This window comes from Sapajus apella, unplaced genomic scaffold, assembly GCF_009761245.1.
Source record: "Sapajus apella isolate SASKATOON/1434 unplaced genomic scaffold, GSC_monkey_1.0 scaffold97, whole genome shotgun sequence".
Lineage (NCBI taxonomy): Eukaryota > Metazoa > Chordata > Mammalia > Primates > Cebidae > Sapajus > Sapajus apella.
Genome location: NW_022437037.1, coordinates 7549862 through 7576924, shown reverse-complemented (window position 1 = coordinate 7576924; position 27063 = coordinate 7549862). Strand labels below are relative to the sequence as shown.

General features: G+C 44.4%; 1 protein-coding gene across 7 annotated transcripts in view; it reads left to right on the top strand.

The window, feature by feature from the left end:
• TSC1 (TSC complex subunit 1) overlaps positions 1 to 26678 on the top strand; it is a 53778-nt gene extending 27100 nt beyond the window's left edge. For 6 of the 7 annotated variants that reach the window (XM_032257709.1, XM_032257710.1, XM_032257707.1 and 3 more), the window contains exons 9-23: positions 5508 to 5683; positions 6369 to 6499; positions 6824 to 6935; positions 7234 to 7352; positions 10263 to 10332; positions 10793 to 10897; positions 11492 to 12050; positions 13130 to 13173; positions 13787 to 13953; positions 14788 to 14970; positions 15856 to 15966; positions 16667 to 16789; positions 20475 to 20662; positions 20741 to 20902; positions 21331 to 26678. In XM_032257709.1, the coding sequence (XP_032113600.1) occupies positions 5508 to 5683; positions 6369 to 6499; positions 6824 to 6935; positions 7234 to 7352; positions 10263 to 10332; positions 10793 to 10897; positions 11492 to 12050; positions 13130 to 13173; positions 13787 to 13953; positions 14788 to 14970; positions 15856 to 15966; positions 16667 to 16789; positions 20475 to 20662; positions 20741 to 20902; positions 21331 to 21850 (2770 nt within the window). In that variant the 3' untranslated portion in view covers positions 21851 to 26678. The remainder of the gene's footprint in view (positions 1 to 5507; positions 5684 to 6368; positions 6500 to 6823; positions 6936 to 7233; positions 7353 to 10262; positions 10333 to 10792; positions 10898 to 11491; positions 12051 to 13129; positions 13174 to 13786; positions 13954 to 14787; positions 14971 to 15855; positions 15967 to 16666; positions 16790 to 20474; positions 20663 to 20740; positions 20903 to 21330) is intronic. The other variant, XM_032257713.1, reaches the window with a different exon arrangement.
• Positions 26679 to 27063: the final 385 nt, after the last annotated feature.

Below are 27063 nucleotides of genomic sequence, written 5' to 3'. Positions count from 1 at the left end.
TTCCAGGAGGTTGTACAGTTGGGTGCCTATGTTCAACTAACTCTATTAACTTGGAAGGTTCTTCATTTAGCTTATAGAGAGCCTCACTCACCTTGGCTAGGCAGAGTTTGGAAGGTTTTAACACTAAGGACAGACACCAACATAAAGAGGAGGAAAGAGCTAGAACAAAACTATAACGATTGAGCAGAAGAAAATGTCCACAGTAGCCACAGAGATAAGGCATTTGTGCATATGTAAGGATCAGGATGCCACAGAAAAAGACCATTTTGAAGCTAAAGAAAGAATTCTTCAAAATTAAAAGTGATAGCCAAAATTAACATTTCAGTAAAAGAATTGGGAGATAAAGTTGATATCTCAGATATCAGCTTTCTGAGATATACATAAATATCTCAGAAAGCAGACCAAAGGATAGAGCTGGATAATAATGAGCAGAATAGAAATTTAGAATAATCAGTGCAGGAAGTCCCAACATCCAATTAAAAAAAAAAAGTTTTAATGCCAGGTGCGATGAATCACGCCTGTAACCCCAGCACTTTGGGAGGCTGAGGAGGACGGATCAGTTGAGGTCAGGAGTTTCGAGACCAGCCTGGCCAACATGATGAAACTTCATCTCTACTAAATATACAAAAAATTAGTTGGGCATGGTGGCAGGCGCCTGTAATCTCAGTTACTTGGGAGGCTGAGGCAGGAGAATCACTTGGACCTGGGAGGTGGAGGTTGTAGTGAGCCGAGATCACACCATTACACTCCAGCCTGGGCAACAAGAGTGAAACTCTGTCTCAAAAAAAAAAAAGAATGCCACCAGTTCTCAATATTGTACAATTTTGAACTACGAGGGATTAACCTTTCAGAGAAAGAAAAAAACAAAATCACATTAATAAGCATCAGAAACCAGAGTGCTGTTAGCTTCTGAAATACCTTCAAAATTGAGGGAAAGAGGTTTCCACTATAATTCTGTACTCAGCCAACTTGTCTATCAAATATGAGACACTTTTAGAATGTATGGACTCAAATTTCCTTCCCATATATCCTTCCTCAGTTAAACACTGGAGCATGCATTCCACCAAAATGAGAGTAAAATCAAGAAGGAGGAAGACAGAATCCAGGAGCCTGGGGCCTGATCATGATCCTTTCACAGGATCATGTACAGGGAAAGTGTCAGGATAACAGCTGCTCAGCAGTGTGGAAAGCAGCCAATCCAGACTTAGCTGGGGACAGAGTGCGTCAGAAGGGAGTTCTTCAGGAAGGTGAGGAATAATCCTGGTGGATTCTTTGCATTTCAGTAGTAAAAGTTATATTAGGCATTGTTTCAGAGCTATTAGGATATGTTTAGTAAAAATTAGCAGTAAACACACAAAAAAGTGAGGAAAAGAAACAGAAGAATTAAGACTTACAAGAAAGGAAATATTATTATGGTATACTCTGTGGCTCAGCCAAGAGGAGTACTTAGGCAGTCATAATAATTGTGGAAATCAGTTTTGAAAACAACAAAAACAGTTACATATTTCTTTCTTTCTTTCTTTCTTTTTTTTTGAGACGGAATCTCACTCTGTCCTCCAGGCTGGAGTGCAGTGGCATGAACTTGGCTCACTGCAGCCTCTGCCTCCTTGGTTCAAACGATTCTCATGTCTCCTCCTGAGTAGCTGGGATTACAGTTACGCACCACCGTGCCCAGCTAATTTTTTTGGTATTTTTAGTAGAGACAGGGTTTCACCATGTTGGCCAGGTTGGTCTTGAAAGTCTGACCTCGTGATCCGCCCGCCTTGGTCTCCCAAAATGCTGGTATTATAGGTGTGAGCCACTGCGCCCGGCCAACAATTACATTTTTCTTTTGAGAACATTGAGGAGAAGGGAAAAGATATAGGGAAGAGATCTCAGTCCTTACTTCCCATAATAGTAAGTTAATAAAAGCTATCTATAATTTATAAATCAAGAAATTAAAAGCATAGGTTGTATTCTTTAGAAATATAGAGGTAGGATAACAATTCAGCTAACAGAATTGGAAGCAGCTGCCAGAGTGGTTGCAGCGGGGAGGAATGGGAAGAACCTTTAGTACTATACTGACTTTTTAAACTGCCGTATTTCATTGGATCTAAGATACCATTAGACATGTGGTGTTCTTCTATTTTATATACATCTGAGAAAGAAAAAAATGCCAAGTAAACTAACACACATTTGATTAGACTGTGGTTCCCAGTTTTAGATATTAAAATCTGAAAAGCCGTTTTAAGAATCAGGGAAATACTGTAAGTGCATAAATTACTTTGATTAAAATAAAACATTTAAATGTATTCCTCTTTTATTATGATTCTCATTTTCTTCTCTAAAATCAATCTTCTTATGTGTACATATGTGTCCGGATGCCTGCTCTCACTTAATCACTTTCTAGTCATGCTGAGAATGCATACAGAGGAGTCTATCCCCATTAACACAATCCCACAGGCAGTGAAAACCCAGGTAGTGAATGAAGATGCAGCCCTGAAACTGAAAGACTCGCTCCCTAGGGAAGATGCCTTGTATTCTCCCCATGCCCTGGACACCTCCTTTTCTGTATTTAATGCCATGTTTTTAGCATCCAAGATATAAAGAGCTTTCTACAACAGTTGTGTAGGGTCATATGTTTTCTTAAGGTAAAGCTATGGAATGCCCTTTAGTGTAGCTTTGCTGTTTTCTGTAAACTTGGGGAAAAAAAATGCAAATCTCTGATGGAGTTTCCAACCACTTACAAAGACATAGAGCAAAGTTATGTTGTCTAAAAGAAAAAAGTTTATATTTGACTAGGCGTTTATATTTTAAATATTCTGTTAATTATTAGGGCCTTTATAGATGTTTGGCAAATACTAAAGAGTTGAAAGAAGAAATGAACATTGTTCATAACCTCAGTTCTTTTAATTTGAATACTTACTACACTCAGATCTATTTGCGGATGTGTCTCTGAATAGTTTTGTATCTTTTATTCATTTAAGATTATATTACAAGCATTTTATGTCATTTAATGTTTGAAAGCATTATTATTTTTTTGAGACAGTGTCTTGCGATGTTTCCCAAGCTGATCTCGAACTCTTGGGCTCAAGTGATCCTCCTGCTTCAGCCTCCCTGGTTGCTGAGAGTACAGGCACATGGAAAACATGATTTTTTTTCTTGAGATAAGGTCTTGCTCTGTTGCCCAGGCTGGAGTGCAGCGGCACAAACATGGCTCATGGCAGCCTCAACCTCCCAGGATCAAGCTGTCCTCCCACCTCAGCCTCCTGAGTAGCTGGGACCATAAGCACATGCCCACACCCAGCTATTTTTTGTTGTTGTGGAGGTGGGGTGTGGTCTCACTTGCCCAGGCTGGTCTTGAACCCCTGGCCTCAAATGATCCTCCTGCCTTGGCCTCCCATAGTGCTGGGATTACAGGTGTGAGCCACTGTGCCCAGCTGAAAGCATTATTTTTTTTTTCCTTTTTTTCAGAGTCTAGCCCTGTTGCTCAGGCTGGAGTGTGATGGCACTTTCCTGGCTCTCTGCAACCTCTGCCTCTCAGGTTCAAATGATTCTCATGTCTCAGCCACCCAGGAAGCTAGGATTACAGGTGCAGGCCACCATGCCTGGCTCATTTGTTCTTGTTGTTTTAGAGTTGGGGTTTCGCTATGTTGCCCAGGCTGGTCTTGAACTCCTGGCCTCAAGTGATCTGCCTGCCTTGGCCTCCCAAAATGCTGGCATTACAGGTATGAGCCACCGCACCTGGCCTTAAGCATGATTTTTAAAATCAACTTTAGTATGGCATAATGTGCTTTCAGTAAAATTAACCAATTTTGCTAAGTTTTGACAAAAGTCTCAATCATAATGAAGAACATTTCCATCACCCCAAAAGTTCCTTGGTGCCCTTTGTGGTCATTCTCTTCCCCAACTTCGGGCAACCATTGATCTGTTAAAAGCATGCTTTTTCATGGTGATATAATAATAGTTATTCTATAAACTATATCCCTTTGGTTGAACTTTGAGTTATTTCCTTTCTTTTTTTCATTGAAAGATGTGCTGTGCTGAACATTGTTGTATGTCTTGACATGTGTCTGTTTCTATAGGATAAATTCTTAGAAGTGAAACTGCAGATCGCATAAAAGGAATCTTTAGACAGTTTTTAAAATACCCTCGGCCAGGGACTGTGGCTTACACCTGTAATCCCAGCACTTTGGAAGGCGGAGGTGGGTGGATCACCTGAGGTCAGCAGTTCGAGACCAGCTTGGCCAACATGGTGAAACCCCACTTCTACTAAAAATACAAAAAATTAGCTGGGCATGGTGGCGGGCACCTGTAATCCCAGCTACTTGGGAGGCTGAGGCAGGAGAATCACTTGAATCCAGAAGGTGGAGGTTACAGTGAGCTGAGATTGTACCACTGCACTATCTAGCCTGGACGACAGAACGAGACTCCATCTCAAAAAAAAAAAAGTCCTCATGGGAGACTGGCACCGTGGCTCATTTCTATAGAAACAGATGTTCACCAACACATACAACAGTGTTCAGCACAGCACAGCTTGCAATGGAAAGAAGAAATAACCCAAAGTTCAACCAAAGGGGTCTATTCTGTAGAATAACTATTATTATACTACCTGAGAAAGCATGCTTTTAGCAGATGGATGGTTACCAGAAGTGGGGGAGGAGACTGACCACAGAGGGCACAAAGGAAATTTTGGGGTGATGGAAATGTTCTATTATGTTTACAACTTTTGTCAAAACTTAGCAAAATTAATTTTATTGTAAGCAAATTATGCCATACTAAAGTTGGTTTAAAAAAATCATGCTTCAGCTGGGCACAGTGGGTCATGCCTGTAATCCCAGCACTTTGGGAGGCCAAGGTGGGAGGATCATTTGAGGCCCGTAGTTCGAGACCAGCATGGGCAACAAAATGAGACCCATTTTTGTAAGCATATTAGCCAGGCATGGTGGCATATACCTGTAGTCACAGCTACTTAGGAGGCTATGGCAGGAGGATCCCTGAGCCCAGGTGCTGTAGGCAGCAGTGAGCCATGATCATGCCACTGCACTCCAACCTGGGTGATGAGTGAGACCTCATCTCTAAAAAAAGAAAAAAATCCTTGTGGGCTTTCTCTGGTTTGTCTTTTATACTCTTTCTGATCTAGGGATGGATTTGACACCTGAGGCCTTGATAGGAAAACCTTATTTTTTGATGACCTTTGTTCCAAAGGACATTTTTCCCTGCTGGCTGCTCTGCTGCATCGCTTATGTTCTGCTGTTCCAGTTTGAGGCTACGCCTAGTCTTTTGTTGAGGAAATTTTGGTTTCAGATTAGATTGTTAACTTGATATAACCATTTTAAACGGGGAAGGTATAGGATTGTAAAATAAATGGCTATTTCTTCATGTACTAGAATTGTTTCAGACTTGGGCTGGCATGATCCTGCTTGTTCTTTGCTATCAGAGTTCCGTGGCTGGCACTGAGTTGACACTCTGAACTCTGAAGTATTTAATTACAGTTTGCATTTCTTGACATTCATTGCCTTTTACAGGTGGAAGAGATTAGAAACTCATGATGTTGTAATCGAGTGTGCCAAAATCTCTCTGGATCCCACAGAAGCCTCGTATGAAGATGGCTATTCTGTGTCTCACCAAATCTCAGCCCGTTTTCCTCATCGTTCAGCTGAAGTCACCGCCAGCCCTTATGTTGACACACAGAATAGCTACGGTAAAAAAAGCATCTTTGGTACTTCTCTGTTGTGCAGCTTTGTCTCTGGAAAACATTTGTCTTTGTTGACTTTCTTTTCTTGAGTAAGACTTAGTTCAGTTCCTAGGAATTTTTCCCAAAATAGTTTAAATTTGCATTTGCCTCCATTTTCTTCTGATTAATTTCTCCTTCAAGTTTAATTTAGATGTCCTTGGTCTCCTGCCTGATTGTATGCCAACAGAGTTGGTAACGTGTCTCCAACACTTAACAAAGAAAATGGGTTCAAGTATTTGATTTCCACACTCACCTCTTAAGGGAATCTTTTTAAATTTCAGACACTTAGAGTGGGGCTCTTTTGGCCGTGGCACCGACACAATCTGAATGAGTCTGAACAGTGTAGAATTGGATTCATATAAAAATGGAGTCTTTATTTGCGGGTCACAGCCACTGAAGTTGTCATCCATATTATGGTTATCCTGAGGCTTAACTAGACATCAAACCTTACTGAACTTTATTTTAAAGGAGCATTTCAAGAAACTCTGAACTGTTACTTTGTCCTCAAGGATGTCAATAAGTCCCTCACATTTTTTAGATTCAGAGAATTGAATATTACCAAATGGTCTAGAGGACCGTCTTTTTTTTTTTTTTTAATCAGCATAATCTAAAACCACACCCTAACCCCCTGTGTTCTTCCCTTTCATTTTAGGGAGTGCTACTTCTACCCCTTACTCCACTTCTCGGCTGACGTTGTTAAATACGCCAGGGCAGCTACCTCAGACTCTGAGTTCCCCATCGACACGGTTGATAACTGAACCGCCACAAGTATGGTGTCAACTAGTGTGCCTGCTCTGTCCTCTGCTTTCTGGTGAAGCTGACCCTTTGGGTCAGATTTAGTATGTGGTTGGGAAAATTTCATACTGCTCATTTCAGGAGTCACTTTTAAGGACCCATGGTATTAGCAAAGAAAGTTACTGTTGCCTCTTAGGTTCATCTTGAAGTCTTGATTCACAAAATGCAACTTGTTTCTTGATAAACTTTTAATAAGATGCCTTTTTCTAGTTGTTAAAGCTAAATTTAAACTGAACACTGGCCATGGATAGAAACCTTGTGGATGACTTAGCATTCCTTTGCCACTGCTGATGCACTTTATTAACTTCCCAGGCTACTCTTTGGAGCCCATCTATGGTTTGTGGTATGACCACTCCTCCAACTTCTCCTGGAAATGTCCCACCTGATCTGTCACACCCTTACAGTAAAGTCTTTGGTACAACTGGTATGTATGTCTTAGGTTGATTAGATTCGTTGGTTTTGGCTGCCTTTAATAGCAGGAGGAGCTCTCCTTTAGATCTAAGGGGCCACTTGCAGTTGTAAACTTATTTTTAACACCTACAGCAAATCCCTGGGGCTTTCAGCATGTGTAAAGTGAACCGAAAAACAAAGAGAGACTGCTCTCGATCCCCAGAAAGTTAACTCTAGCAGCTTTATTCATAGTAATAGGCTAAAAAAAATTGGCAGTTGTTCTGATAGTTGGGCTCAGTGTTCATATATGTTCTGCCTTTGTCTCTGACCAGGTGGAAAAGGAACTCCTCTAGGAACCCCAGCAACCTCTCCTCCTCCAGCCCCGCTCTGTCATTCAGATGACTACGTGCACATTTCACTCCCCCAGGCCGCAGCCACACCCCCCAGGAAGGTGCGATCCAGCTCATCTACTGTCCCTCTGCCCAGGCACAGTAACTCGTTTGCAAGCCTCACTTAGAGAAGCCTAATTATGCCAGATACAATTCTCACCTAAAATGCAATGGGTTTGAATCAGAATAATTGAAAATATACTAGGAAGCTGCTCTCAAGGTGTGATCTGCTGACCCCTGAGAGGTTCAAAAATTTGCTTTGGAAGAACTCTTATAGGGAATCCAGTGGGTCAAATCTACTTTCTTGAATTATTATTATTATTATTTTTTGAGACAGGGTCTTGCCCTGTCACCCAGGGTGGAATGCAGTGGTGCCATCATGGCCCACTGCAGCCTCAACCTCCCAGACCCATGCAATCCTCCTGCATCAACCTCCCAAGTAGCTGGGACTACAGGCGTGTGCCATGATGCCTGGCTAAGTTTTGTGTGTGTGAGTGTGGTTTTTTTTTTTTTGTTTTTTTTTTTTTTTTTTTTGGTAGAGATGAGGTCTCACTATGTTGCCCAGGATAGTTTTAAACTCCTGGGCTCAAACGATCCTCCTACCCTGGCCTCCCAAAGTGATGGGATTACAGGTGTGAACCACCACACCTAACCAAGCCCACTTTCATAGTAACATTAATCTGTCATCTGCCCTTCCCACTGCGTTGGCATCTGCACTGATGGCAGCAAGACTATGGGGGGTGAAATGGTGGCAACTTAGCCTGAATCAAGGCAGGCATGAAGCGTTCTATCCTAGTAGGCCTTGCATTCTTCCTTGACATATTTTCTCTATAAAAATAAAAATAAAAAAACATTAAAAGTTGAGTGTTCTGTATTAAGCAGTAACAATTATTAATTTTATTAAATCTTAGCCCTTGAGAACATGTATGTGTAATATTCTTTGTGACAAGACAAAAAATATGCATAAGGCACATATACTGCATGCCAAAGTATGATGGTCCACCTCTGGCCCTCATGCAGTTATTTGAATTGAGAGGTGAACTAGCTGCCTTTTTTCATGGAGTACCAGTTTTATTTGAAAGAACAGCTATCTTACAAACTGGTTGTTCAGACTTGGATATTTGGCAGGCAGTTTCTTAAATGATGAGCTGAGTCTGTCACTTCAAGATAAACAACTGACAGTATTTGTTGCCAACAGTAAAATCCAACTCTCAGGTGGAAATTAGGATAGTAAAAAACGTGTCTGTAACACCATGAACTTGATAGCTGCCCCAAGACTTTTATGATGAGATAGAAAAGTCTTTGGAAATGTAGTCATTTGATTTTTTGATATTATATAATGAAGTGTTTCAACATTTGGAATATTTGAATAACTTGATGAGCCAATATTTTCAGAATGTCCAGTGTATGCTGTTACAGAACCATGCATAGGTAAAAAGCACATTCAGAGTACAAGGCAGGCTGGGCATGGTGCCTCACACCTGTAATCCCAGCACTTTGGGAGTCTGAGGCAGGTGGATCACTTGAGGTCAGGCGTTCAAGACCAGCCTGGCCTACATGCTGAAACACCATCTCTGCTAAATACAAACATTAGCCAGCTGTGGTCGCAGGCACCTGTAATTCCAGCTACTTGGGAGGCTGAGGCAGGAGAATAGCTTGAACACGGGAGGCGTTGCAGTGAGCTGAGATCACACCACTGTACTCCAGCCTGGGCAATAGAGCAAGACTCCATCTCAAAAAGAAAAAAAGTACAAGATAGACTAGTGGCGTTTGATGCAGCGTGAAAAGCTCATTGATGTGGTTTCAAATTTCGCTTTGTAACTTTAAGAAACTACCACTTGTCAAATTTTTGTGTAATAACAAAGACAATTATTTTAAAAGCCTGTTAACATATGTTTGCTTTTTGTGGCTGGGTGCGGTGGCTCACTCCTGTACCTAGCACTTTGGGAGTCTAAGGGAGGTAGATTGCTTGAGCCCAGGAGTTCAAGACCAGCCTGGGCAACATGCAAAACCCTATCTCTACCAAAAAAAAAAAAAAAAAATTACCCAGATGTAGTCCCAGCTGCTCGGGAAGCTGATGTAGGAGGATGGCTTGAGCCCAGGAGGCAGAGATTTCAGTAAGCCATGGTCACACCACTGCATTCCAGCCTAGGTGACAGAGCCAGACCCTGTCTCAAAAGGAAAAACAAACAATACACATGTTTACTTTTACAATTACATATCAGTGGGGCCCCAGATTTTCTTTATACACTTCAGTCAAAATAACACATTGCAACAGATTGAATGTAAAGGTAGATACGAGAATCCAGCTATCTTTCACAAAGCCACATATTAAAGAGATGACAAAAATGTTCCACTCCTCTCACTAAATTTATTTTTATTTCGGGAAATATATATATATTTTAAATAAGAATATGTATGTTATTTACATTAACTTGTACTTATTTTTAAGGGAATTAATAAATATTTTTTAAATTTCCAAGTTTTCTAATACAATAATTATGCCTCATTAAACAAAAGCTCTTGGGATTCTCCAATCTTGTTCTTCTTATTATTATTTTGTGTCTGTCTGCCAGGTTGAAGTGTAGTGGCACAATCACAGCTCACTGCAGCCTTAACCTCCCTGGCTCAGGTGATCCTCCCACCTCAGCCTCCTGGGTAGCTGGGACTACAAGCACTGGTCACCACGCCCAGCTAATTTTTTAATTTTTTGTAGAGATGGGGTTTTGCCATGTTGCCCAGGCTAGCCTCAAACTCCTAAGCTCAAGGGATCCACTGGCCTCCGTCTCCCGAAGTGCTGGGACTGCAGGCGTGAGCCACCACGCCCAGCCTGCAGTCATTTTTAAGACTGTAAAGAAAGCATCCAAACAATTTGAGAATCACTGGGCTGACCTTTAAACTACTTTACAATATGCACGAGAACATGTACAACATTTTTCGCTTTGTGATACAAGTGATACGTATCTTTTCAGGAAGAGCGAATGGATTCTGCAAGGCCATGTCTACACAGACAGCACCATCTTCTGAATGACAGAGGATTAGGTAAAGTTTCTGCCTCATAACAGGCCTTTCTTGCCTCTTCTAATTGGGTTATATGTGTTTAAGAAAAGACAAGGAAATTCTGGGATATCCAAAATACTGAGGCCTACAGATAATCAAACACGTAGAGAATTCTAAAAGCCAACCTAATAATATCAAAAACAGCTTTTAAGCTATTGCAATGAAGTACCTGTATTTTGACGTGGCTAAACTATTGGTCTCTGTTTTCAGAGACATTAAGAACTGAGAATTTTATTTTCTGTAGGATTATTTTTGGTACTTTTAGTTATATTATTTTTAACATCTCAGTCTTTTGTAGTATCCCCAGGACAGAGCCATGTCCAGCCTTTTCTGTTCAACAGGAAGAATTATTACAGACATGTTCTATACAGTGTAAGCAGTTTTACACTTGGAGGGATTACACTGGATTTCTTTGACTTCAGTTGTCTTTGTTTCTCTTCAGAAGAGCCACCTGGCAGCAAAGGTTCTGTCACTCTAAGTGATCTTCCAGGGTTTTTAGGTGATCTGGCCTCCGAAGAAGATAGTATTGAAAAAGATAAAGAAGAAGGTAATGCATGTGGGATTCTGTGAGATGATAAAACCTGGCCCTCCTTCTGCTGTAATTCGGGGATTTTGTACCAGTGCTCACAGGCTTGCTTGATTTATCTTCTCTTGAAGTAACAAGATGGGTGGTTTAGTCTGGGACCTATGCCAGGTAAAGAGTTGCCCGCCCCCCCCCCCTTTTTTTTTTTAGATAGAGTGTTGCTCTGTCGCCCAGGCTGGAGTGCAGTGGCATGATCATGGCTCACTGCAGCCTTGACCTCCCAGGCTCGAGAGGTCCTCCCACCTCAGCCTCCTGAGTAGTTGGGACCACAAGCATACACCACTATGCTCAGCTGATTATTTTATTTTATTTTTTGTAGAGATGGGATCTCCCTATGTTGTCCAGGCTGGTCAATATCTCCTGGGCTCAAGTGATCCTCCCGTCTCAGCCTCCCAAAGTTCTGGCAGTACAGGCATGAGCCACCATGCCCAGCTGGATGCCATTTTTTCTCTCCCCTCTGAGTGACACTGGTACGTGGCAGCATGCAACCCAAACTGTCTAGCCTTTCCCAGGTGGAATACTGACTGCTGTTTCTCTTGTTTCCTCTCATCCTCTCAGCTGCAATATCAAGAGAACTTTCTGAGATCACCACAGCAGAGGCCGAGCCTGTGGTTCCTCGAGGAGGCTTTGACTCTCCTTTTTACCGAGACAGTCTCTCAGGTTCTCAGCGGAAGACCCATTCAGCAGCCTCCAGTGCTCAGGGCACCAGCGTGAACCCTGAGCCTTTACACTCCTCCCTGGACAAACTTGGGCCTGATACACCAAAGCAAGCCTTTACTCCCATAGACCTGCCCTGTGGTGGTGCTGATGAAAGCCCTGCAGGAGACAGGGAATGCCAGACTTCCGTGGAGACCAGTATCCTCACTCCCAGCCCTTGTAAAATTCCACCTCAGAGGAGAGGGGGCTTTGGAAGCGGGCAGCCTCCCCCGTATGATCATCTTTTTGAGGTGGCATTGCCAAAGACAGCCCATCATTTTATCATCAGGAAGACTGAGGAGCTGTTAAAGAAAGCAAAAGGAAACACAGAGGAAGATGGTGTGCCCTCTACCTCCCCAATGGAAGTGCTGGACAGACTGATACAGCAGGGAGCAGACGCGCACAGCAAGGAGCTGAACAAGTAAGGGACTGGGGCCCTCTCTTCCGTGTTAAATGGTCCATTTTATTGTAAAGTACAAAAAGCGTAAGGAGGGAACAAGAATCATTCTTCGCACTCCCACACTGAGGCAGCCGGTTCTCTCCTGTTTGTCAGATGTCCTTCTTAGCTATTGCATCTTCACATGTGTAACCGTGTGTGACCTCTTTGCGCCTAAGTTGGGATGACTCCTTAGCAGTCCATTTCAGATGAGTCTTTTTATATAGGCCATTTTGCGCCTCTGTTCTCTGAGGACACTCGAATGCTTTCATATGTGCCTTCTGCAAGCTGTAGGTAAAAATGAGGTTGTGGAATTTCAAAGAATATAGGAATATTTGTCACAGCGTTTCCCTCTCTAGCTGCAGATTATTATTCTTATTTCTATTTTGGTATCATAGTTCATTTAGGTGGAGGATAAAATCACAGCATTTCGTGCCAGTTCAGGTGGCCTGACATCCCCTCCAAAGCCCTAGAGGCACATGTTTTCATAGGAATCTAGCTGAGAAACTGTTTCCCATCCTTATTTTATTAGCTATTGTACAGGTGCATAGGGAATATTTTTATTTTTCTTCTTATATACTATGCTGTGGTAGAAATTGGCAGGGGTAATAATATTTAAATTCTCTCTTTTTAAAATGAGATTTGGTGTGATAGGCTCAGGTAAATTACCTACTTTTTCCTTAAATTTGAGTGGCAGTAGCTTCACAACAGAGTGTGCTCCCTGTATATTTCAGCAGACAGGGTTGAAAACGGCTCTCAGTGTGTTTGACTGCTCAGTTTCTCTGGAGAGCTGGCCTCAGAAACGGAGGCTGTGGTGTGTGCAGTGGAGGTCAGGCTGAGGCCCCCTCCACTCTGGAGACCAGGTCGTAGGCAGTGGGGCCACCTCCCGTTACATCCACTGCATGCTTCTCTAACTCTCTGTGGACCTGGAGTTTGAAACATTCTTATGCCATTGCGAATTCTGACCACAAGGAAGTGATCTAACCTTGCTGCAAATAAAAGTCCAAATAAGTTCTTTTCTTGGTACGACCGGTAACTTTGTTACTCCAAAACTTTCTTCCTAGGTTGCCTTTACCCAGCAAGTCTGTCGACTGGACCCACTTTGGAGGTAAAGTTGTTACTTTAGCTCCAAATCCAGCCCACATGGTTCCTGCTTGCTTGTTGCCCTTTCTGTCCTCGAAGGAGGTGCCCTCTGGAAAACAGATCTCCCCTTGGCCGTTGCTCCAGCCAGGCTATCTGCCTGGCTAAAAGATCTCCAGTGTTGCAAAGTCAGCATTTCTTATTTTTGAAAAGTGGCAAGTAGCATGCACTTGAGAGAAGAAGTACACACAGTACAGACTTCATGCCAGGCTTCCCTAGAAAAGACCCAAGTGGGGTGGGCGGTGCAGCTGAGTCTTCCTGGGGGACAACGCACCAGTGAAGAAAGGGCCTTGAGAAGTGGAAAGGGCATCTGAAATGTGTGATCTAGATTTGCGGGGAAAAGAAAGCAAGCTCTCAAAGAGTCATCCCACGTGATACAACCCTTTGCATTCCTTCACAAGGGAGACACATAGTCCATACCTTCCCCCTCCTGTTACTGGCAGCCAAGTGGTCATTTGCCAAGAGAGTGGTGATTTGTTTTAAAGAATTGCGTTTGTTAAGCTAACAACACATGGGAAGGGGGCTTGACTGAACAATCTGTGAAAGGCATTTCTGCCACCCTCCCTCTGCTTTAAAATCAGGCTCTCCTCCTTCAGATGAGATCCGCACCCTCCGAGACCAGTTGCTTTTACTGCACAACCAGCTACTCTATGAGCGTTTTAAGAGGCAGCAGCATGCCCTGCGGAACAGGCGGCTCCTCCGCAAGGTGATCAAAGCAGCAGCTCTGGAGGAACATAATGCTGCCATGGTGAGGACTGGGGAGGGGCAGGTGGAGCTCACTTTTTATTTTGGGTCAGCTTGATAGCTTATAAAGCTGAGGAGGTCAGAGTTCCCAGTCCTTCCCAATCCTTCAGGCAGGTCACTTGAGATTAAGACATGAATGGTTACGTCTCGGAATTCCTTCATAATTCTCAGAAATCATGGAGACAAGTGATTTTTTGTGTGTGTATGTTTGCGTGTAATTGGCCATGATGATGAAGGGTCAGAAGATGATTTTATTTTTCCAGATGTAAAACTAACTCTCGTAAAGCTATTTCATGGCATAGAACAGAAGTGTGTATTGTACTGTGGGTGTGAAGCCAGTCAGACCTGGAGTTTGAATTTCGGCTCTACCAGTGTTACCTTAGAAAAGCAACAGCCTCTTGAAGCCTCTCTTAGCCATGCTATAAAATGGAAGTGATCATAGCAGCACCTACTCTTTAAGTGGTGATGGTTTAAAGAAATGATGTCGGTAAGCACTTGCTCAGTGCCCAGCACACTGCAAGCATTCAGTAAATGCTCATCATTTAGTGAACTTAGTACCATGTATGAGAGATTTTATTCCATTGTTGGTAGTCAGACTTTTGAAAGTGTTGGAAGCAATTTGATCCCTGAGAAGATTTCTTTAAGCCACTTAAGATCCATTTGCTTAATGCAAAATTTGGAAAACCTTGACCTAAAGCCAAGTAAGACAGTAGTGGGCTCTGAGTTTGGGTCTGTAGTTTTACATTGTCAGGGTAGTTCAGATGAAATGTTTGCAGTGTGTATTAAATTGCCTGTGTTGGAAGACAGCTAAAATGATGACATTTCTGGTCTCTGCTAGAAAGATCAGTTGAAGTTACAAGAGAAAGACATCCAGATGTGGAAAGTTAGCCTGCAGAAAGAACAAGCTAGATACAGTCAGCTTCAGGAGCAGCGTGACACTATGGTAACCAAGCTCCACAGCCAGATCCGACAGCTGCAGCATGACCGAGAGGAATTCTACAACCAGAGCCAGGAATTACAGGTATAAACTGCACCACTAGGCAGAGTCAACCGCGAGAATGCTGGAGAGCAGTGGGGAGGGAGGCAGTGGGTTTCCTTGGGTGTCCGGGACTTGTTCAGCTTCACTAAGCTGAATGCTCTCCTCTCTGAAATCATGGCAGAGATTCTTCATGGCAGGTGAATTTTTCTTAGGGCAGAGGTTCCCCAACTTTCTTGGTTCATGTAATAGCTCCCTTAGTGTCTCAGTAATTTTTTTTGTGCAGCCAAAAAGAAACGCTTAACGGTTCTGCTCATTAAGTAGATCTGAATAACTTAGTGAGTATTAATGCCCCAAGAACTTAGTAGCTGTTTGAAGATAATACACATAAATTAAAAAAAAAAAACAAAACTGCAATTACTAATGCTTTGAGTGCACCTATTGGGCACTGCATGGCGTCTCAGACCTTGAAATCAGAGTGGACAGTGACACCCTCATTTCCTGTTTCACATTGGTTTTCCTTGTGGTACTTTGTATCACTGCAACCAAAAAAACCCAGCTTCATCCACAGACATGCAGCATCATCTCCAGCCAGTTAGTAATTCACAGGGTGTCCAACAGATGGCGATGTGTCTCCCTCGAAAAGTTAAAATCTCTGCAGCATCCCTGTGAGTTTGCCTCAGGGCTCTTTGGTGCACAGTTTGGGAACTGAGGATCTAAGGTCTCTTTTTTTCTTTTGTTAAACAGTGAGGCACTCAGAAATCAACCATAACTTATTTTTTAAAACTAAGACGTCAAATCCTGAGGGCCCAAGAATAGTAGAGTGGATGAGCTAGGCGTTCCCAGTTCTCTGTGGGCTGGTGGCCAGGTAGGCTTGTGATCTGGCCTGTCAGTGCTCCTGAAACTTCATGTCCACATCTCTTTGGGTAGACCAAGCTGGAGGACTGCAGGAACATGATCACAGAGCTGCGGCTAGAATTGAAGAAGGCCAACAACAAGGTGTGTCACACTGAGCTGCTGCTCAGCCAGGTTTCTCAAAAGGTAAGAAGTGAGGCAGACCTGAGTCTGCTCCAACACCGTGTGCTAACATTCTTCCTTCAGACAGGAGGAAGAAATCTGTGATGACTGTGTCATGGGTTCATATTCCCTGACATTTGGCAATGTCTGAAGACATTTTAGGTTGATGTTTTTGGTGCTATTGGCATCTAGTGGGTAGGAGCCAGGATGCTGCCAAATATCCTACAGTGCCCAGGCAGCCCCTGCAGCAAAGAAGCATCTATTCTAAACACTGGTCTATTTGTATCCCATGGAACTCTTTCTTCATACCTCGTTTACATCAATGTAAAAAGTTTGTTCGGGTTTTTGAGTGTGAGTCCTCCTTCTTTGGGAATCATTGCACTTTTTATATCATTTACTCAAGAACAGGGAGTTTTCCCTAGGGTTTATCCCACTGGACTTTGGTCATATACCTGTCTACCTGCTCCAGGTGTTCTGTGGGTGGTCAGTTTTGATGGACTGCATTTGTGCTGCTTCCCCTTTGCAGAGCACAGTTCTGAAGTGCATTGCCGTCTATCTTTGTCCTTGGGTGCCAAGCTCTCCACCTGTCGTGGACCGTAAACCCTGGGACTTGGTCATTTTGCCGTAACATTGAAATATTGTGCTCCTAGCTGGTTCCCTGTTTAATGCCCATGTGCTAGTCTTATGTCGTCGGATTTTTCACTTTGCTTATGTTTTTGCTTAGCTCTCAAACAGCGAGTCGGTCCAGCAGCAGATGGAGTTCTTGAACAGACAGCTGTTGGTTCTTGGGGAGGTCAACGAGCTATATTTGGAACAACTGCAGAACAAGCACTCAGATACCACAAAGGTATGCCAGGGCTCGGGGAACCAGACCTTAGTGGGGAAAGCTTTTCAGACCCAGAGAGTAAGTCTCCGGCATGTCATATAGAATGGCTTTATGACTTGTTTCTTAAAAGACAGAGTGGCAGTCCCACTTCTCCCTGGTCCAGCTCTGCAAGCACTTTCCAGCCACCATGTGAGCTTGTTTCTCCTTACTGGGTTGTTTTGAAGTTAAGTGAAAGCACTTAATAGTAATTGGTACAGAGTAGGTGTGAAGTGTTTCCTTTCTCTTCCCTATGCGCCCTTTAAAAGAGGGAGAGGAAAAAAGGATGGGGAACCAATTGTGCTTAACCCTACCTCTCAGGACCATGAGTATAGCCTGGTCTACATACCAGTTTTTTTTTTCCTTTTAATGTTGGATTTCTGCAGATGGTAGTTCAGTCCTGGCAACAAGGCCAGCATTGGGATGATCTTACGTTAATTAGTGCCTCACCAGTGGCGTGGAGGCAGAAGTTTTAACTCACTTTATAAATAGCCTCAGGTAATGTTAGTGAATGAGTTGGGAATTGAATTTTAATAGTAGCTGCTCAGATGCTTCCTGTCACTAACTTTTCCATCACACATGGGCCTTCTTTTTAGGTTTCTTGGGCATGCTTTGTAAAGAGTCTTTTTTAGCCGGATGTAGAGAAGAGTCTTAGAACTAGAGATAGTAATTTTCCAAATAGAGTTGCTCTTTATTTCTTGGCTCCTCTCAGCTCACAGATACAGACTTCCTTTTTTAGAAGGATGTTAGATGTGGGACTGTCTCTAGAAAGTAGCTATCACTTATTTTTGGTGTAATGGCTTTGGGAACAGAAAGGGAGAAAAACAGATCCAAGGCACAAGAGAACGCTGCTGAGACACGCCCGTGCCATCTCCTGAGAGAAGCCTAGATGGCTTGCGCTCTTTGGGACCTTGAGTAGCCACGTCTCCTTCGGGCCCTGTTTCCCAGTTCATAAAACAGGGGTGATGCAGCTGAGTTGTGATAGTCAGGATGCTCTCAGTTGTAGACAACAAAAACCAAACTACGGCTAGGCCCAGTGGCACACACCTATAGTGCCAACTACTTGGGAGGCTGAAATAGGAGGATCGCTTGAGCTCTGAAGTTCTAGACCAGCCAGGCCTGATGGCTCATGCCTGTAATCCCAGCACTTTGGGAGGCTGAGGCAGGCGGATCACAAGGTCAGGAGTTCAAGACCAGCCTGGCCAAGATGGTGAAACCCTGTCTCCTAAAAATATAAAAATCGGCCAGGCGCAGTGGCAGGAGCCTGTAATCCCAGCTACTCAGAAGCCTGAGGCAGAGAATTGCTTGAACCTGGGAGGCGGAGGTTGCAGTGAGCCAAGATTGCACAGCTGCACTCCAGCCTAGGTGACAGAGTGAGACTCTGTCTCAAAAAAAAAAAAAAAAAAAAAGACTTCATCTCCAAAAAAAACACATACACACAAAAAAACAAAAAACACTAAACCGGCCTAAGAGTGAAGAATTTTATTGATTACTTGACAAGAGGTCCTGAGGCAGGTGAGTTCCACGTTGGTCAAGTTGGGCATTCAGGGGCAGCATCAAGGAGCCAGGCTCTTTCCACTCTTTTGTACTGCCTTGCTTCTCCTGTAGGCCTTGTCCTCCAGCTGCCTGTACTTATGGTTGCCGGGTATGTGCCACAGGCAGACATGATGTCCCACAGAGGAGGAGAGCATCTCTTCCTGTTTCTTTCTCAGCAAGAAAACCTTTCCCAGGCCAGGCACAGTGGCTCATGCCTGTAATCCCAGCACTTTGGGAGGCCGAGGCAGGCAAATCATGAGGTCAGAAGATCAGGACCATCCTGGCCAACATGGTGAAACCCTGTCTCTACTAAAATATAAAAAATTAGCTGGACGTGGTGGCACATGCCTGTAGTCCCAGCTGCTTGGGAGGCTGAGGTAGGAGAATCACTTGAAGTCAGGAGGCAGAAGTAGCAGTGAGCTGAGATTGCGCCACTGCACTCCATCCTGGGCGCAATCAGGCGACAGAGCGAGACTCTGTCTTAAAAAAAAAAAAAAAAAAAAAACTTTCCCAGACGCTTCCACCATACTTTTCTCATCTCCCCTGTTGGCCAAGCCTGTCCTGTGCCCATCCCTAGCCTGGCCTAGTTAATGCCTTGACCCAGTCAGGATTTGCCCCTGAACCTGGAGCTAGGGCTGCTCTTGTTGCATCCAGAGGAGGAGGAAGAGTGAGTGGTGGGGAATCAGGTGGGAATGGTTGGTAGGGGTAGCTGTAAGGATTAGTGAGTACACAGATGTTCCTGGCGGATGTTCTGGTTTGAAGCCTTGCATTATCATCCCTAAATAAGTCCTATTGTTTATGGCAAAGGCCAGATAGATGCATTCACCTGCTCTGTGCTGAAGTCTGGAGCCATTTAGCGTAGCTAGAGCAGCCACATTATCTGAGAACCAGTTCTGAGCTTAAATCAGTTGCATTCTGCAACAAGGAAGCATTGGGCTTACCAGACAGCATCAAGGCAGGGGCACCTTCATGAAAGCTCGTCTCCTTGCTGTTTATGGCTTATTATCTTTTTTAAAAAACATATAGATGGCAAATTTTATGTCATGTACATTTTACCACAGTAAACACACACACACGAATGTAACACAGGCTTGTTAGAAAAATATCCTTTCCACCTTCTTTCTGAGCATTAGTGTATATTTGCTCTGGGTTTCAAGCTAGTTTAGTCTGTCGGCAGCAGGCCATCTGCCGTAGCAGGATCAACAAACCTTGTCAGGACACCCAGTATGCAAAGGCTGCTTTGCTTGAGCATACCTACTCCATTGGTGTTCCATTCTGTAGCCTTTCCTGCACTACTGTCAGGAGCGGAAAAAAGTAGAAGAGAAAGCAAGTGGCCTGCAGGACCTCTAGACTGAAAGGATAACTGAATATTGGCATATTTTCACTTGGTGTTTTGTATATGTATATGTTTGCATAGTTGATTTCACTGTTCGCACAGTCTTATAGTCTGCTTTTTTTTTTTTTGAGACAGAGTTTCGCTCTTGTTACCCAGGCTGGAGTGCAATGGCACGATCCCAGCACACCGCAACCTCCGCCTCCTGGGTTCAGGCAATTCTCCTGCCTCAGCCTCCTGAGTAGCTGGGATTACAGGCACGCGCCACCATGCCCAGCTAATTTTTTGTATTTTTAGTAGAAACGGGGTTTCACCATGTTGACCAGGATGGTCTCGATCTCTTGACCTCGTGATCCACCCGCCTCGGCCTCCCAAAGTGCTGGGATTACAGGCTTGAGCCACCGCGCCCGGCCGTAGTCTGCTTTTTAATCTTTTTACTGATACCACATCATTTTTTTAAGACTTAGAAATATAGGATGTATTGTAATTTACTTAACTGTTCCCCTGACATTAGACTTAAATGGTGTTTCCAGGTTTTTGCTGTATAAATATGCTGTGATGATTATTTTTTGTGCAAAATCTCTGTTTATGTTTCACATGATTTCCTTGGGGATAGATTTCAAGGAAGGGTTACTAGGATACTACTACCAGCTTGCTTTCCAGAAAGTTGTACTAGTTTAGATTTCTACAGTCAGTGTACTAAAGCGCCTTCTCAGTCCTTATGTTGTCTTTTCAAAATGGATACAGTGTGTTTATTTTTTATAAGTACGAATTCTAGTCTTTTTTTTTTTTTTTTTTTAGGAAGTGGAAATGATGAAAGCTGCCTATCGGAAAGAGCTAGAGAAAAACAGAAGCCAAGTTCTCCAGCAGACTCAGAGGCTTGATACCTCCCAAAAACGGATTTTGGAACTGGAATCTCACCTGGCCAAGAAAGACCACCTTCTTTTGGAACAGAAGAAATATTTAGAGGATGTCAAACTCCAGGCAAGGTAACTTTCATCAGGAAAGGTTTTTGTGTTTTTTATTAAGCGGAACTTCCTATATTCTGGCTGGTCTGTATCTTTCAGAGGACAGCTGCAGGCCGCAGAGAGCAGGTATGAGGCTCAGAAACGGATAACCCAGGTGTTCGAATTGGAGATCTTAGATTTATATGGCAGGCTGGAGAAAGATGGCCTCCTGAAAAAACTTGAAGAAGAAAAAGCAGAAGCAGCTGAAGCAGCAGAAGAAAGGTAGGAGCAAAGAACTGATGAAAGAACTTGGGGTTAAGCTGCCAGTACCAGCACGAGGACTGTGTTACATGGTGTGGGAAACAGTACAGCTGTTTACACAGGGCTGCAGCACGCAGCTCACTGCATTTCAGAGAACCACTCTTGATGTTCCTTTCCTCAAAACGCCCAGCGATCTCTCCATGTTCCTTTTCCTGCCCTTGAGTCCCTCCATATGGCCACAGGAAGTGTTCACATTTAAGATTGCCACCTAGTATCCCTAGTTGTGACAGGTTTCTCTTGATGAGATCTCTTGCTTGAGTCCAGTAGTATGAAACAGAGAGTGGGCTAGCAGAGTTCAGCATCAGTGTGAGTTTCAGTGCAATTCCACATCTTCCAAATGTGGAGGCTCTACTCACCAGCTCCTTGTTTCCTCCCTGGCTTTCTTACAGGCTTGACTGTTGTAATGACGGCTGCTCAGATTCCATGGTAGGGCACAATGAAGAGGCATCTGGCCGCAACGGTGAGACCAAGACCCCCAGGCCCAGCAGCACTAGGGGCAGTAGTGGAAGCAGAGGAGCTGGAGGCAGCAGCAGCAGCAGCGAGCTTTCTACCCCAGAGAAACCCCCAAACCAGAGGGCAGGCCCATTCAGCAGTCGGTGGGAGACAACTGTGGGAGAATCCTCTGCCAGCATCCCCACCACTGTGGGCTCACTTCCCAGTTCAAAAAGCTTCCTGGGTATGAAGGCCCGAGAGTTATTTCGTAATAAGAGCGAGAGCCAGTGTGATGAGGACGGCATGGTCATCAGTAGCCTTTCTGAGAGCATAAAGCCAGAACTGGGCAAAGACTTGGGTGTGGAAGCCAAGACTTCCCTGAACCTAGATGGCCCGCACCCATCTCCCCCGAACCCGGACAGTGTTGGACAGCTACATATCATGGACTACAATGAGACTCATCATGAATACAGCTAAGGATGATGGTCAATCAGTGTTAACTTGCATATTGTTGGCACAGAACAGGAGGTGTGAATGCACGTTTCAAAGCTTTCCTATTTCCAGGGTCTGAGTGCAAGTTCATGTGTGGAAATGGGACAGAGGTCCTTTGGACAGCTGACTGAATGCAGAACGGTTTTTGGATCTGGCATCGAAATGCCTTTTGACCTTCCCCTCCACCCGCCCCTAACCCCCTCTTCTCATTTACCTCGCAGTGTGTTCTAATCCAAGGGCCAGTTGGTGTTCCTCAGTAGCTTTATTTTCTTCCTTCCCGCCCCAAATGGTTGCGTCCTTTGAACCTGTGCAATATGAGGCCAAATTTAATCTCTGAGTCTAACACACCACTTTCTGCTTTCCTGAAGCTCAGATAACTGGGTTGGCTCTCAATGAGACTAGGTAGTTTGTTGCATTGCAGGTAAGTCCAGTTTTGTCCCTTCTGGGAAGATGCAGCCTGCAACGCTGGCTGTCTTCACATGAAAGCTTTTACAAGAGACTTTCCTACTGCTTTTTGATTCTGAAGTTGAGCATCTAAAGCAGAAGACCTAAAAAAACAGTGGTTTCTTCATGATTACATTCTTTTGGCAGTTCTGATAAGCTTCCTAGAAAGTTCTGTGTGAACAGAAGCCTGTTTCAGAAATCTAGAGCTGGCACTGAGGAGCCCATACACCCTTTGGGAAAGCTCTTGTCCCTTCTTCCCCCACTACCTCTTATTTATTTGGTGTTTGCTTGAATGCTGGTACTATTGGCTGGTGTGTAGGTGATAAAACCTGTTCTCGTAGGAGGCAAGGAGGGGTCACTGGGAGAGGTTACCCGAGAAGCACCTGAGCATGAGGAACTGCACCTGCAGGCTGGTCTCGGCTTGCCGGGCCTTTTGTTAAAGCCGCCTGTCTGCGGGCCCTGCTTGGTGTGCACACGCCTCTTGTTCACGTCAGCTTATTTGTGACACTGCAGCAGAAAGGCTCTGAAGGGCCAAACGGTTTCTGCAAAGTATATGTGACCGTGATTTCTCAGGCCGTAACGGCTGCCTCGCTGTAGCAGGTTCTAGGCCACCAGAAGGGGGGCAGCTTTTTCATACCAATTCCAACTTTCAGGGGCTGACTCTCCAGGGGGCTGAGTCATCACACTCTCCATTTTAGTAATGGCAGAGCAGTTTAAGCAGAGTCCGGGAGAATGCTGGCACTAGGCTGCCCCGTATGCTCATGAGAGAGGACGTTAGTCAGAAAAGTGGCAGTGGCAAAGAATCCAGACTCAGCAAATGCTCCTGAAATAAATGCTGGAAGCCTAAGAATTGCTGCCTGGTGTCCAGCCGAGGCAGGGGAAAGTTGGTAAGAAGGAGCCAGAGAACTTGGCTTTCCTGTTTCTGTTCTTTCAGTAAAAAGATGAGAAGGATTGAGTCAGAGGTTAAAAAAAAAAAAAAAAAAAAAAAAAAAAAAAACTCACGGTACGAAATCTTAGTGCAGACGGAGGCTTCCAGCACGAGAGAATAAAAGTTTTTTTGTTTTTTTTTTTTAAAGCATGGCAATAAATATTCCAGCATCCTTAAGTGAAGGGAACTAGACAGAGATTCCGTGTCACCCTGGCTCTACCAGCAGAAACCTGTTCGGGGCAGGCTTTCTGGGTGTGGCTGATTCCCAGCCTGTGGCAGGGTGTGGTCCCTAGGTCCCTGCTCAGCCTAGCACAGGCTGGCAGTTGCGACTGCATGTCAGATGTGGAGTATTAGTGATACCACATGTTTAATTCAGCTTTGTCCAAAGGAAAGCATAAAATCCAGTACAGTCTAGTTTCCTGGTTCAGCTTTAGAAAAGGAAAACATGAACAAATTTAGAAAGGGCAGGAATTCCCATCCGTGAATCCTGAAACACAAGTGCTTTCCCCTCCTCATGCCCAAGAGGTCTGTGCCACAGAACAAGATAGCAGGCACTTAAAGCCTTTTCCTTAATTGGCAAAGGAAAAGAGGCCCACGTGAGAAAGAAAAAACATTTTAGAAGTGGATAGATTGTAAAAATAAAGGGAAGAAAGGAGGCAGCTTGGTCAAGTGGTGAGAGGCCTAGGCTGGAAGCTCCATGGATGGAGCTTCATTCATCCGGCCTGGGTGTCCGTTTACTCAGCTTTACAGCAAAGGCGGCTGCAAGCTCAGGTGCCTTTGAGTTCTAGGAGGCTGTGGATTTATTCAGCTACGGTTGGGGGACTGAGACCTGGACTTAGGTTGAAAGTGCCCAACCTAAAAATGTAGGCTTCTATGTTGCAAAGAACCCCAGAGTCAGTAGTTAGGTTTGGTTTGGTTTTGGAAGTGATAAACCTGCCAAGAGCCAACAGGTCACTTGATCATGCTGCAATTATTCGTTTTAAGGATGGAAAGGTGATAGTAGGACTCTCGAGAGGCAGTTCAGTCCTGGGCAAAGGCATTAGTACAATTAGCATTAAGGGCAGAGTCTGCCTTGAAACCAGTTAAGCAGCTTGGTATTCATAAATACTGGGATTGGATGGTCTGTCCAGAAATCATTGTGGGCGAGGATACCTGTCTCAGCTGTTTGGCCAATATGCATAACCTACTCGGTTCCCCACCTGACACTAACCAGAGTCAGCACAGGCCCTGAGGAGCCTGGAGTCTGCTGCTATGCAGCATGGGAGTCATTTAAAATGGAGCACTACAGTTTTAGCGGGGAGGGGGATAAGAAGACGCAGAGCAAATGAGCTCCCGAGTCCCTGCAGGTGAATAAGCACGCAGATCTGCGTCTGATAGAACTTCTGTGGATTTTCAAAGAGCCGTTGACAAGGCTCTGCCATAAAGTCTATAAAAATTGTTATTATGGGATTGGAAGAAACACGTAATGAAGAAAACGGAAACCCAAAGGTAGGAAGGTCAAGGTCATTTCTTAGGTGGAGAGGTTGTTAAAGATGTCCTTGGAGATGAGTGCTGGCCCAGCATTCCTAAGGCAGGTGGACAGACAGTGGTTTTCAGGAGAGAAAACTGCCCGACCTTTGGGAATAAGCTGCAGAATTTTCTTACTAAGCTTGATGAGTGGAGAGGCAAGAGGCGAGCTACTTTGTGAGCCAAAGTTTATGTGACGTGGTGGGGGAAATGGTCCGAACTGTTCTGAGAAGGTGAACTGTTAAACCCAGGAAACGGGTCCTGGAAGCCACTGACGATTAGAAGAATTCACCCACCAGGCCGCACATTACTGGGCAAAAGCAGGACAACAGGGAGTGAAACCGCAGACTTGGACCTTCTCCTTTGCAACAGCACGTGTAGTTTCTGGTATATTTGTTGAGAAAGATAAAACTAGCACTTGTTTAGAGGAGGATGTATAAAATGGTCTTGGGGATGAAAGGATCTCTGAGACCACAGAGGCTCAGACTCGCTGTTACGAATAGAAAACTGGGTATGTTTCGTGTAGCCAGCAGAACTGAAGTGTGCTGTGACAAGCCAATGTGAATTTCTACCAAATAGTAGAGCATACCACTTGAAGAAAGAAAGAACTGAAGAGGAAACAAAAGTACTGCGTAACAATACTCACTTTTTCTCACTGAAAGCACTGAGGCCGGAGGAAGCCTGTACAGGCTGGAGGAGGGTTTGGGCAGAGTGAAGGCCCGGCCAGGACCCTGGTGAGATGGAGTGCTGCCCGCCCCCCTGCAAATATTCATGGAGCATGGTCCCCCTGGGGGCTCTGCCCTACTTGGAGAAGAAAGCTGCCTTGTGTGCAGTGACCAAATCAGCACACCGTGTCTGCTGCATCTTCACTCTCCAGGGTACATGCTTTAAAACACCTGCCATGAGTGTTGGAAAAATGTATCCAGTCTGAAGATGTTTGTGTATCTGTTTACATCCAGAGTTCTGTGACACATGCCCCCCAGATCGCTGCAAAGTAATTGATTGCACTTGATTAAGCTTTTGTCTGTAGGTAAAAGAACAAGTTTAGGTCGAGGACTGGCCCCTAGGCTGCTGCTGTGACCCTTGTCCCATGTGGCTTGTTTCCCTGTCTGGGACTCTTCGATGTGCCCAGGGGGACGTGTTCCTTTCTCTTCCATGCCATCCTGCAGTCCATACCTGCTCGCCTGAGGGAAGAGCGGCTGCAGCTACAGGGGAAGCCTGCCTGGAAGAGCCGAGCACCTGTGCCCACGGCTTTTGGTCATGAAACGAGTTAATGAAGGCAGAGGAGCTTCCGCCCCGCTTCCCAGTGCCACATTATCCATTCTCTGGGATAAGTAGGCTGATTTAACCATTAGCATGGACCTTTCAGGGGAGACCCTGAGAGTCTTGAGAACCCCCAGACCAATCCTTCCCTCCCTTTCCCCACCTCTCCCAGTGTTTGGACAGGAGCTGCTCTGTGTAGCAAATATTTGAGCTTATGAAAGAGGCAGCCATGCATTTTGCACTAGGAAGAATCAGTAATCACTTTTCAGACGACTTCTATGGACCACAAATATATTACGGAGGAACAGATTTTGCTAAGACGTAATCTAGTTTTATAACTCAATCATGGATGAACCAGGTGTGGCAAACTTGCAGTTTAAAGGGGTCCCATCAGTGAAAAGAAACTGATTTTTTTTAAAACGGACTGCTTTTAGTTAAATTGAAGAAAGTCAGCTCTTGTCAAAAGGTCTAAACTTTCCAGCCTCAATCTTAAAAGCATGTCAACAATCCAGATCAGATGCCATAAATATGAACTGCAAGATAAAATGGTACAATCTTAGTGAATGGGAATTGGAATCAAAAGGGTTTGCTGTCCTTCTTAGAATGTTCTAAAATGTCAAGGCAGTTGCTTGTGTTTAACTGTGAACAAATAAAAATTATTGTTTTGCACTACTCTGCTGTGTGGACATGGAGTGACTTAACATTGGCCTTGGCAGGCTTATAGGTCAAGCAGGGGACTAGTCCAGAGACAGAAAGCCTTAGGGTCTGGTTTGGCTACCTTCCGAGACTTGAGGAGGGAGGGGCCTGACAAATAGTGGATTTGGGCTTTCGTCTCTAAGAAGACCCCTTTTATTCTGGTGAATTATCTGGTGCACAGCCACAAATCCTACCTGTTACCTGCCTCAAATTCATGCTCTTCCTCAGAGAGTGGCTAAGTGGCATAGTGTGGGAAGGGGTGACTTGAATCCTGTCTACGGAGAAACCCCAGAGCCAGGTGGTCTGCGGGGTTGTGCTGCTGCGACACGCCTGGCATGTTTGGTGCCACGGAGTCCTTTTG